This window comes from Rhinolophus hipposideros (genome assembly GCF_964194185.1).
Source record: "Rhinolophus hipposideros genome assembly, chromosome: 15".
NCBI lineage: Eukaryota > Metazoa > Chordata > Mammalia > Chiroptera > Rhinolophidae > Rhinolophus > Rhinolophus hipposideros.
In genome coordinates, this window is record NC_138061.1 from 48,659,624 (window position 1) to 48,671,942 (window position 12,319).

At 54.5% G+C, this 12,319-nt stretch overlaps 1 protein-coding gene across 2 annotated transcripts in view; it reads left to right on the plus strand.

Annotated features, from left to right (window-relative positions):
- Nucleotides 1-12,319, plus strand: part of ADAMTS14 (ADAM metallopeptidase with thrombospondin type 1 motif 14) — an 80,258-nt gene that overhangs the window by 42,869 nt on the left and 25,070 nt on the right. The window contains exons 5-9 of one of the 2 annotated variants that reach the window (XM_081074214.1): nt 6,225-6,308; nt 7,040-7,196; nt 9,273-9,378; nt 11,143-11,286; nt 11,923-12,055. In XM_081074214.1, coding sequence (XP_080930340.1) covers nt 6,225-6,308; nt 7,040-7,196; nt 9,273-9,378; nt 11,143-11,286; nt 11,923-12,055 — 624 coding nt within the window. The remainder of the gene's footprint in view (nt 1-6,224; nt 6,309-7,039; nt 7,197-9,272; nt 9,379-11,142; nt 11,287-11,922; nt 12,056-12,319) is intronic. The other variant, XM_081074215.1, reaches the window with a different exon arrangement.

A 12,319-nucleotide genomic window follows, 5' to 3' on the forward strand; every position in this document is an offset into this window, starting at 1 on the left:
GCATGTACCACCCCAAATCAGGTGTGTACACAGAGTTCACACATATGTGTGAACACGTACTTGGCCATATTTCATCAAATCTAAGACTCCGTCGATTGTCAGATGCTCTATTGCTTTATGTGTACTTGAGAGAAAGTGCTACCAATTAAATTCTGAGGTGATGTTTTCTTATCACTTGCATTTTTATTTGTACTTATTACAAGAGCTCTTTTTGCCTCATTTAAACTTTGATTTTTCCCAGCTACCACTCTTGTACATACATACCTATGACAACATGAGAAAGGAAGGTATTCCCATAACTTCATATTCAGAGTATTAATTCGTCCAAGTCACTTTCAGCACAGAGCCATCAAAGTCTGTGTTTTTCTGCACAGCATCGTCTCCTGTGCCACCAAGAGCGTGGGAATGGTCCACTCTTATCTCTGGGGTTTCATCCTTGCCATGGAAACCCATTCTGCAAGCTTTGCTCTGGGTGCCTTTTTTATGTTCCTGGAATATGGCAACGGAGGTTTTTAGACAATGAGGTCTCGCATTCCTCCCTGAGATAGTCCCTAAATCCCTCATTGCCTGAAATGTCGAGTGGTGGCGGTTGTCCTGGGAAGGTTCTTTATTGCACAGGGAGAAACAGCACCATAACTGCCACCTGGGCCACTGTGATCGCAAACAGACAAGGGGGGCACCTTAGGCTCATGAAATGCAGTATGGGTCTCAGGTACCTGGGTGCTGGAGCACCCGGAGGGCAGTCACCACGTGCCCTGTTAGAAGTGTCAGGGCTGGAGAGACAAAGGGCTGGTCCCAGGGCCTGGGACTGAAAAAGGGCGGAGAAAGTTACTGTGGCTGTTCCCCTGCTTTCAGGCAGTGCTGCACCATTCTGTCCAGGTCCAGAGGCAGGGGGTGACCGAAGAAGGTGCCCAAGCAGAGGCTGGGCTTGAACTCGTGAACAGTGTTTGCTGTCCTTATGGAGCTCCTGCATCACTTTGGGCCACTTTTCTCACCAGGAGAATAGAGATCACAGGTTGTACTCCTTGGAGCTCCTTGGAGGAACAGCTGACTCTAGAACTGGGGTGGGGCGTGTCCCCGAGGAGCATCTTGTAGTGCCAGAAAGTAAGGAAGTGCTCAACAACCCCCAAAAAACCCCAAGCCCAAAATGATGGGGTGTGTTAAAGGGACACAAGAGCCAACTGAAAGAGATCTCAATGGCCAAAGCTGGGACAATTTGCGCAACAAAAGAAATAATGGAGCAAACTATAACCCAGAGTGTAAAATAAATATCCATGGGTACAAACCAATAAATAAATACTGAATAAATAAGTATATGGGAGAGAAGGAACAAATCTTTTGTGCAGAATTCCAAATAATTGGTGGAGGAACTCTGTCCTCCAGAAGGTAGATTTTACTCCCCATTCCTGGAGTGTAGGCTATGTACCCAGAGTCTGACCCCCTTGGTGCAGAAGAACAGATTTGGAGCTCCCACCCCCATAGACCCTCCTTTTCTTCTTCTTGCTCCCTGGGCTTGACCAAACAAGGTCCTCAGGAAGCCTGGCCATGCAGGATTACAGAACAGGGAAGGGGTTCTTGCTATGACTCTCTGGCTGGCTATATTGATATTCACAGGATGTGAAAATCCACCTCCACCCCACATTTGGTCCCAAGAAAGCCTTTTTGTGATCGAGAAGTTAGGGTGCACATAGGAGAGAATATTTGTATGTAGGTTCTAGAAAGTGCAGAGAATGTGGTTGAGGCATCAGGAAGGCCCACTCTTTTCCTGCCCCTTCTCCTACTGAGCTGTCGCCTGGCCCCTGGCTGGTTCTCTCCTTCTCCATCCCTGACTTAGAAGGTACTCCCCTGCCTGCTGCCTTCCATAGCCTGCCTCGAGTTCAGGGCCTGGGAGCGTGAGGTTCACCAACCCTGGCTCCTTTGGCCTGCCCTCGTCTCACCTCCATTGAACGTCCTCTTCTAATCTCACAGTGCAGCTCACATCTTCTCGGTGAGACTGTATATTATTTGAGGGCAAGGCCTCTTTCCATATCCCCACCCTAACAAAGGAGATGGCACTTTCTGAAGTAAGGATGAGGAAATATGGATTGAAGGGCACACGTAAGCTGATGGAGACAGAGTGTCCACGATTAGGGCTGCCTGGCAAACAGCCTCCAGAAGCTGCTCCTGTTCGTTGCCCACTGATGCCATGGTCAGAGCTGAGCCTGGCTTACGGGCTCAGGTGACCAGGGTGCCTGAAAGCCTGCCTTATAAATTCCTTCATCTTCTCTCTCGGACCAGAGAAAGCCTACCCCAGCCAACCTGCCAGCGAAGCTGGTTCTGGAGAGCAGCTGTGTGTAGTAGCTGTCAGAGATCTGAGTTTAATTCCTGACCCTCCGCGTTCCTGCTGGGTGTCCTTGGGCAAATTGCTTAACCTCTCTGAGCCTTGGATTTGTCACCTACGAAAGAGAATAATTCCTCTCTTTATAAAGTTGTTGGGAGACTGTATGCAAAGCCTTCAGCACAGCAAAGCCTGGCACATAGTAGGTTTCAGTGAATAGCAGCTCATCCCTCCAACCCCAGAGCTCTCTAGCCATGCGCTTCCTTCTCCTGTTTGGTCTCCCCCTGACCAGAGTCCTGACCTTTGCTTGTTTTTCTGGTACACACCCAGTGGCCAACCTAGGCCAGTGTATGATGTTGAGCCCTAACCTGGGGGCCTTGGCAGACAACTGTGAACTTGGCTGAGGTTGCGGCCGCAGAGAGACCAGACACACTGTTCTTTTCTGTTCTGCGGGTGTGTCTTGTGTCTGTCATGCTTGTGCCCACTGCCCTGGGAAGCAATCCCTGTTCCCCCTGAGCTACCTCACTGGCCTCACCTCTGGCATGTGGGAGGCAGCCGTGGAGGACAGAGGCCGACAGAGCCAGGTCTTGGGTGCACAGACAGGCTGGAGCCTGTCAGGGTGCTGCCCGTGTATAGGTTCCAGAGGGCTGGGGTCCTGGGCCTCTCAGGTAGCCGCACTTCTTGGCTGTGGCTCCAACACTGGCTTGGTCCTGCAGTTGGAACCCCTATGCCAGGCGGTCTCTGCAGTTTCAACTGGACATGGCAGCCCTGGCCAGCCTCCTCCTTGGCCCGCGCAAAGCCTCAGGGTAGCTTCAGCTGAATCAAAGCCCTGAGGTCCCTACTCAAGGGCTAGCACGGAGAGGGGTGTGTGCAGATGAGTGTCCCAGGCCCCAGGGACAGACCGGACCAGGGGATTGGAATGGCAGGGCCAACCCCACCCTTTTGTAAATGGGGGGGACAGGGAGTGAAATAGAACTGCTTTATTTTTATTATCCTTATTTAGTATAAGGAACAACCATTGCTGAACCTTGCTCCTGTAACAGCCTCAAAACTATTTATCTGTTCTCAGGCCTTTGGCCTCCTTTGGGGGATAATTTTCCATCTTCCTTTCCTGCAGATCCTTTAGTGGAGTCTGTGTAACTGTCTCAGTTTTTGTTTATTTGATAATGCCTTCGTTTCATCACGGTTCTTGAAAGATGGTTTGCTGGATCTGGGATTCTAGGTGGACTGTTTCTTTATCTTAGGATTTGGTGGTGTTACTTCAGTGTCTCCCCTTGTTGAAAGCCTATTCCCCACCCAATGGTTCTTCCTTGATGAGTGATCTGTCTTCTCTCTTGCTGCTTGTAAGATTTTCTCTTTAACTAATGTGAGTGTGGAGAGAAATTCCTGAGAGACTGGTCACCATCTGTCCGCAGGAATGGAGCAGATGAAACTTCAAGAAACTTCAATGAAACTTCAAGAGGATGATGGAGGCCAGTGGAGGAGGTGGACGGGAAGGCTGAATGGGGTTCACGGCACAGAGAGCACCCCATTACTGGAATTGTGTGAGCATAGGCTGGAGAGAAATTCCCCATAACATGGGGTTTGGCCTCAGTTACCTTGATGGCCAATGACCCTGGGACTCTTTAGTGGCTCTTCTGCCTTCCTCTCCCCTGTACCAGGCCTCTGCCCATCTCCTCTGAAGGGTCTCTTACCTTCTTGATTCAGGGTCATTCTGGCTCCTCCAGCGAGACCTACCTGCTCCCTGCTGGCCACGCACCATGATCTTGTTTCCCCAGCTCCTGGGGCGTGGCCCGTGGGTCTCTGCCACAGAGCTTAGTACACCAGTCACCAAAAGCCTTTGGTCTCTAGGTTATTTCAGAGCGCTCAGTGGTCTCTGCAGGGGGCATATCCTTTTCTGCTTGCTCAGGATTTACATGTAGGCCAGGTACCTGGCAGTGGGAGGCGGCGTCTGGAAGCCCCACTCACCCTCCACCAGTCTTGGAAACTCGGGTTCTGATTCTAGCTCCTGCTCAGAGGGCAGCAGCTCCCTCTTCAATCCCACGGTGAGGACCTCCTCGTGTCCTGGGGTGGAGATGGCAACCATTGGAGCAAGGTCACTGGACTGTCTGATGGGTGGGTTCGGCCTGCTGAACATGGGGACAGAAATGAGGCACATGGCAGGATTCTGGCAGCAATTTGCCTGGTCTGTTTTGGAGAGAGGCAAAGGCAGGAAGGCAGTGGTCCTGGGTATTTCCAAAGGCCAGAGGTCCTGCAGATAACCACCTCCCCGCGTGGCTATCCCAATGAGCACTCGCTTCCCCTGCGTCTGAGTAACCGGTGGGTGTACGTGTGTGTACACGGGGCACAGGTGTGGCTGTGTACAGCGTGTGTTGTCCATGACCCATCCTTGGTTTGCACTCCCACAGGGCATGTCAGGGAGGTCCAAGACTGACCCCACCCCCGTGTAGCAGGAAGGCTCTGTTCTGTGCGGGTGGGGCTGAGATGTCAAGGGTATTTAAGAGATCCTATTGCAGAGGGATGATCATTTCTGCAGATCAGCAAAAAATCCTTAGGTTAGAATTCTGTGAGGGAGAAAATGTGTGTATGGCTGATTGCACCCCCACGCGCTCTACCTGGCAGTTCTAAGATAAATCCGGGGCACGTGGGTTGAGAAGGACATCATCTCTATGCATTTGAGCACTTTGCTCCCATGATGTCTGTGCTTCTGCTGGGGAGGAGAAGAGGGTAGAAGGAAGTGCCATCACCCGTCGGACTTCCCGTCATTCCCTATGGTGGGATTTTGGGGGACCGCCATCCCCTAGTGGGCGCTGGTCTTCGGTCTCAGTTGGGTCCAGACATGGGTGCCAGGCAGACCCTGGTGGAAGCCTGACGCTGGCTACTTTTAAGTCCGCATGCTGCTCACTGGGGCAGCTGCCAGTTGGGGCACTGTGAGCGGGGCTCCGTGGCTCACCAGCTGCTGCTGCTGTTCCTCTGCACCCACAGCCTGGCTCTGTCCTTGGCTGGCCCAGAAGAGGTTGTCAGCACCAGAGCAGCCTCCCGTCCCCCTCCCAGCTTTCCCCTCCCTGAGAGACTCACACATGCAGTTAGCCTTGCTGTTCCACTCCATTTGGTGGGCAGCAGTCCCTTTGTGGCTTGTAGGCTGGTTCCTTTCAGGAGCTGACCGGCATGGAGAGATGGGAGCGGTGAGAACAGAGGAATGCATTCTTTGATGAACTGTGTGTAAGGACTCTCCCATAGGTACCTGGGCTGTAGGAGAAGGGACCTATCCAATGCAGTGCTCCTCAAAGTTCACTGTGCCTAAGAAGCACTGGGGATCATGTTCAAATGCAGACTCTGACTTGGGAGGTGGGCCTGAGACTCTGCATTTTTAATGAGCTGCCAGGCGATGGTGATGTTGCTGACCCAAGGTCCTAGAGCACGTCTCCCGGACTTGCCCCGGAGGAGGGCCCAGGCACTACAGGGCAGACAGACGATTCCAATGGCAATTGGAAAGGTACACAGGATGGGAGGATGAGCGACCTGACCTATGGGACATCTCTGAAGGGCTCTTCAGATATGAGGAAAGATGCGAGCCTTCATCAGAGTGGCTGAGTTTGGGACCAGGCCCCTTACAACTTGCCTTTGTGGAGAGAGCTCAGAGTTGGAATTAGGCGGGCCAGGATTTGAATCCCGGCTCCGCAGTTCATTAGTTGCATGGCTTAGTCAGGTCATTTTACCTCTCTCTGCCTTAGTTTCTTTATCTGTAAAGTAGCGATAAGAATGCCGCCCCCGTAAGGACATGGTGAGGATGAAATGGAGTAACCTATGTCAGGTACCTGGCCCAGTACCTGTGAACATAGTGGGCCTTTAATGAGTGTTTGCTTCTCTTAACACTGCTTCTCTTAACACTCTTCTCTCCTGGCAGGTGGATGAGATTTACCACGACGAGTCCCTGGGGACCCACATAAACATTGCCCTTGTCCGCTTAATCATGGTGGGCTATCGACAGGTAAGCGCCCCTTGTTAGCAGGCAGGGTTGGGATGGAGAAGGGGTATGGGGCCAGCATATTGGAGCCGCTGCGGTGTGGGGGAGTAGGACAGCGTGCAGAATCAGAACCCTGAGACCATTAGAATTAAGGCTTCCATGGCAGAGGCATTTGGGGATGGTAAGCGGGGACTTCTGGGTTCTCTCCAATCTGATACACAGAGGGTCCTGTACCCTAACCACTGGAGATCCCTCTCCTCAGGAATCGATAGGGAAGGGGGGCTTAGAGAGGGGCATCTGTGGATGTCCCATCTGTGGTTGGGCCCTGGGGCCCTGGGCGTTGCCACCTTAGACCAGCCACTTATTCTCCCCAGGATGGGGCTAATGAAAGAACTTTCCTCCAGGGACTATTGTGAAGAGTAAATGAGACAACACATGTAGTATAAAGGAAATTCTCAGAACCACACCTACCTTGTGGATTCGTTGAGAGATTAGAGGCAGTGTGTGTTGAGTTCTCAGCAGACAGGTGTCGCTGCACAGGGCTTGACACGTGAACATTCCATAAAGCAGAAGGGCTGTGTGCCAGCAGCAGCTGGAGTCAGTGACCTTGGGATAGCTGGTGACCTTGGGACCCGCACTCCAGTCCCCTGGGCCTCCGTGTTCTCCGCTACCAGTGGGAGGGGAGTGCCGGGTGCCCGCTGTGCGCTGACGGCTCCGACCAACCGCTCTGCTGTTGCTGCTCTCCCGTCCCGCAGTCCCTGAGCCTGATTGAGCGTGGGAACCCCTCTCGCAGCCTGGAGCAGGTGTGCCGCTGGGCACACTCTCAGCAGCGCCAGGACCCCAGCCATGCAGAGCACCACGACCATGTCGTCTTCCTCACCCGGCAGGACTTTGGGCCCTCAGGTATGCAAGGTACTGTACTTGCCGTGGCCCGATGTATAGCTTCAGGGCAGAGGCTGAGGCTCAGGACTGGGGCTCTGGGGCCACCCCAGGGAGGCTGGAGGGGTCAGGGTCCCTGTCGGCAAAGAGGTCCACGGGACTTTCGAGACAGGACCGGGCTGGACAACTTTGCAAAGATTTCTTGGGGAGCGGTAGAAGTGAAGGGTCTCCACTCTGGACCCTGCCTTCTTGGCTGGGTCTGCAGGAGGCTCTCTGCTTGCTGTCTTAGAGCCAGGCTGCTGGAAGACCTTCAGTGACCTTCAAGGTGCTTCTTCCCTCACGGTATTCATCTGTCCTCACCACAAGCCATGGGCACCTAGCGGAGCTCATGCGGACGTTGCGAAGTCCGCGTTCTGCCCACAGTTCCACGCTCCTCTAGCCCAGTGGGCCAACTCACTTCTCCCGGGGTTCTCTGGCCTGTCGAATGGGGAATATGATAGTACTTGCCTTTCTCCATTACAGGGCTGCTAAAAGGGCCAAGGGGTACATGAAATGTTTGTGACAGAATATGACTGTAAATGCTCTGCAAACACATGGAGCTTTGACTACTCCCATTTTTCCATATGGAGAAACTGAGGCACAGAGTGGTGAAGAGGCTTGCCCAGGTCCCACAGCAGAGAGGAGAAAGATCTGAATCTCAGACTGGATCTCCACTCTTTGAGTTGAGGGCTTTCTAATTTCTTCTGGTTTGATGTTGGAAGTGACCCAAGTGGAAGTGACCCAGCTAGGCCTCTACCCAAATGGCTCTTTGTATGAATCCCTGAGGACCCAAATGTGGGCTTGTACACATGCATGTGGGACATGTACACACACAGGTATAAACACATACACAAACAAGACAGACACACATGCATACACATGCAGACACACATATACACAGATATGTGCATACTCATACACACACACACGTGTACACACTGCCCCATGTGTACACTCAGACACACACACTACACATACAGACATGTACACAGACACACATATACACACGTACATGTGTGTACTTGCACCCCTTACAGAGCCCATCTCAGACCTCCAGGACTATAGAGGTCCCTGAAAGCTCTCCACAGCAGCCTCTCATCATCCCCCAAAACCATCTCAATAAAAGAGCACTTCAGCAGTTCTGAAGACAGGACCTTGCTGTCTGGTCTTGTACAGGCAGGGAGCACTCTCCTGACACTCCTTCCTTAGAAGCCTTTCCCAGCCCAGTTTGTCCCCCCAGCCTACCACTGGGGCCTGAGGGAGGCTTGGAAGCAGGCCCCTGAGAATACAGGCCTCACCCACAATAGCTGCTTAGTGAATGCTGACCTGGCTGCTGCTGGTCCATGCCAGCCCTGCTGCACTGTCCCTGGCTCCCCAGGCCTGCACGGCCGTGTCTACACCTTTGCCTTCTCCCCTACCTCTGGAGATTTGTCTCACCTGTCCTCCAGGCCCAGCTCTGTGCTCCCTGTAAGTCATTCCCTGGTCCTCCCAACCCCTTCAACCAAAACCATTCTCTTCTTTCAGATCACCCCTACATTCCCCTCTGTGCTCCTTGAACTCTGGCCCTGCAGGCCACACCTCAGCTAACCTCCTAACCCCAAATCTCCCTGCTAAGCCATCTGCTCCTTAATGTGTGGGAGTGTGGCAGGGAGGGCGTCAGGGTTTGGACCCGATTCTTCGATTCTCTCCATAGTCTCTAACACAGCGCCACCCCTACCTCCGTATAAATAAACCTTTGTCTGTTGACTGACCCACTGACTGGCTGGCGAGAGGGATGTGGTCTGGAAGTGCAGTGTGCGCAGGCTCGGGGTCTGTCTGGAAACCCACCGCCTGGTTTAGAGGAGAGGCCGACAGGTGCAGGGAGGCTGCAGGCCAAGAGAAAAGCCATACGGCTTTAGAATGTAGGGCAGCTTGGCCCAGGTTGCTCCCCTGCAGGGATCCATCTTCCTCCAGAGATCCTCCAGCAGTGACCAGGTCAGGATGTCCCTGGGCGGCCGCTGGGCACAGACCTCGCTGTGTCACGTCTACCCGTGCATGACTTCTCTTTGCCTTCTCTCCCTCTCTCCACAGGGTATGCGCCTGTCACTGGCATGTGCCACCCCCTGAGAAGCTGTGCCCTCAACCACGAGGATGGCTTCTCGTCGGCCTTTGTGGTGGCCCACGAGACTGGTCACGTGTGAGTGGCTCTGAAAGGGTGGGCTGTGCCCTGAGCTCCGAGGCAGTCTGTGGGTGTGGGGGTCTTTGTTCTCCCAGGTCAGGCTCCAGTCCCAGTGTCTTGGGAGATGCCAAAGGAGCTGCCCACATGGTGAGGCCCTGCCCTGACAGGGAGGGGTCCCAGGGGCCGGACATCAATTCTGGGGCTGCCTTGGGCCCCGCCCCCACATTCCAGGGCCAAGGAGGACCGCATGTGACCCTGCCTTTCAGCAGTTCAGTGGCAGTGTCTCATCATAGGCAGTGGTGGGCTGTCCGGGTGGTCTCTACCCCTCCGTCCTGTCCTACTCGGGGAGCTTCTGAGATGTGTTCCAGCACACACTGGAGCAGCAGCCTGAGCGCATCATACACAGGCATGCTTAGACTCAGGCCACCCGCCAGGCTGGCGGCTGGCTGGCTTGATTCTCGGGCCTAGATTTTGTTTAGAGCATGCTCACTCGTTCCTTCTACCAGTATTTCTTGAGCACCTACCATGTACCATGCCCAGTTCTAGGAATGGGGCTGCGGTGGGGAACAGGACAGAGAATCACACGCAAAGCTGCATGCTGGGAGAAAGGCAGTAAGCTTCCATTCGATGTGTCAGATGGTGATGCACACATGGCCATCGTCATACCTCCCCGCCTTGTCTGTCCATAGGGACAGAGCTAAGGGACACGCTTTCCAGCCCACACACAGCATGCGGGCTGTTCTCTGTAGTGTGAGGGACATGGGAAGGAGCACCGTGGGCCGGTCCCTGAGGATGGGTCCCTGGGTCCCTCTCCGCATCAGCTCTGTCAGCACAAGAGGCCCAAGATTTCAGCACAAGATTTCATCTCAGCTCTGCCCCTCGCTGGGCAGGTGACACTTCCTCTCTGGCTCTTGGCTTCCTCATCTGCAACATGCAAGCTGATATCAGGGCCCTCTCTGAGGTCCCTCCTGCCCTCCACCTTCGGGTCCCTTACTACTCGGAGTCAGGAGTCTGCCATCCTGTTTGTGGGACGCAGGGGATGTCTACTCTTCACTGCGCCGAGGCCCCTCCCTGTGGAGAGACAAGGTCAAACTTAGCGGCCCATGTGTCTGTCTAGTTGGAGCCACCTGGAAGCATTGAAGCATTTAGAACCTCTGGGCTTTGGCATAAAATATTACGTATAAACAGCAGACTTTAAAATTTAAACTCACAATATGGTAGGTGCATACCACATGCAAAGCTCTGTGCTTAGTCCCGTGGGGTCTTGGAGAAGCCTAAGAGGCTGGCTCAGTAAATGAGGTTGAACTGAGCTGAATGATACCTGGCCTTCCATTGGGAGGCCTTGCGTCTGGTGAGAAGACAGATCATGGTATACGAGTTGTTAATGGTAGGAGAGGCGGCTCCTGCTTTGGGAGGTCAGCCCATGCACCGGGCGGCCAGGAAGGGTGTCCTGGGGCAGGAATGGGGCTTGGGCTAGCCTAGGAAGCTGTGAGGATGTGGGTGGGGTTTGAGGAGGTGCAGGGCCTCTGGGAGTGGAGAACAGAAGGGGCAAAGGCTTTTAGGGAAGAATGAGTCTGACCCTATTGAGGGGCAGAGTGGGACTTAGTTTTCATTCAAAGGGGTGGTCCTCCACATGGCATGGTGGGGAAGCTGTGGCCAGGAAGCAGTCGGAACCGTGGTCAGGGCAGGGTCTCCCACTGCTGGCCCACCTGCCTGTCTTCCCAGGGGTGGGCTCCCTGGGCATGACTCAGCGTTCCCCTCTGTCCTCCCCCCACCCTCTAGGCTCGGCATGGAGCATGACGGTCAGGGGAACAGCTGTGCAGATGAGACCAGCCTGGGCAGCGTCATGGCACCGCTGGTGCAGGCTGCCTTCCACCGCTTCCACTGGTCCCGCTGCAGCAAGCTGGAGCTCAGCCGCTACCTGCCGTAGGTCACCTCCGACTCCGGGTCCCAGGATGGGGGAGCACGTGGCCTGCCATTCCATCTCCCCTAAGTATCTCCACTCCCGGCACTGTCCTGCTGCTGACCCATGCTCAATTCCAAGCTTTGCTGGTTAGCAACGGGGCCTCTGTGTCCCCAGAGGCCCAGGGCGAGTTTTAGGCTTGAGAACATAAGGCACAGTATCTCTGCCTGGACCTGCCCCACCCAATGGGCACAGACACAGGCAGGGATACTGTCACGAACCTCACATGGCAGCTGGCCAGGGCCCAGCATCCTGTGTCCTGAATGGCAGGCTAACCTTTCTTCTACCCTCAGTACAGTGAGCCCTCAAATTGGCCATGAACCAACCTTTAATCTTGGCCATAGCGTGTCCCTCTAACATGGGCAGAACTGGCCCCGTAAGATAGCTACAAGCGGAGCTGCTAACCCCAGCCGTGGATGTCCTTTCCCTGGAGCCCTCCAGACATGGTCATTGGGGGATGTGAAGTCCCGTGTCACGGGGGCTCAGGGCAGCTGAAAGACAGCCTAGGGCAGCTGGGTGGATTCCTGCAGGCCGTCCTTGCTCCTTAACCCTTGGGAATTCCAGCCTCATCCTGGCTCACCCCTTGTCTCCACTGGCAGCTCCTATGACTGCCTCCTCGATGACCCCTTCGCGCCCGCCTGGCCCCAGCCCCCGGAGCTGCCCGGCATCGATTACTCCATGGATGAGCAGTGTCGCTTTGACTTTGGCACTGGGTACCACACCTGCTCTGCGGTGAGTTCCCGCTAGTCTCTGCCAGACAGGGCACCAGGGCCACGTCCTTCTGTGACCCAGGCTGGGCATTCACAGAACACCTTCTGCCCAGCCAGCCTGGTGGTCAGGAGATGGGCCCACAGGCTCGGTGCCATTATGGGGACGCAGGGAGACCAGGGCCCAGGCCCAGCCACTTTCTGCTACCTACCTGCCCTGCCGAGTCCCACCGATGGGCGCAGGCACGTGCAGTGGCTGGAGAATGTTTTAGCCCTGGGAAAGATGGGA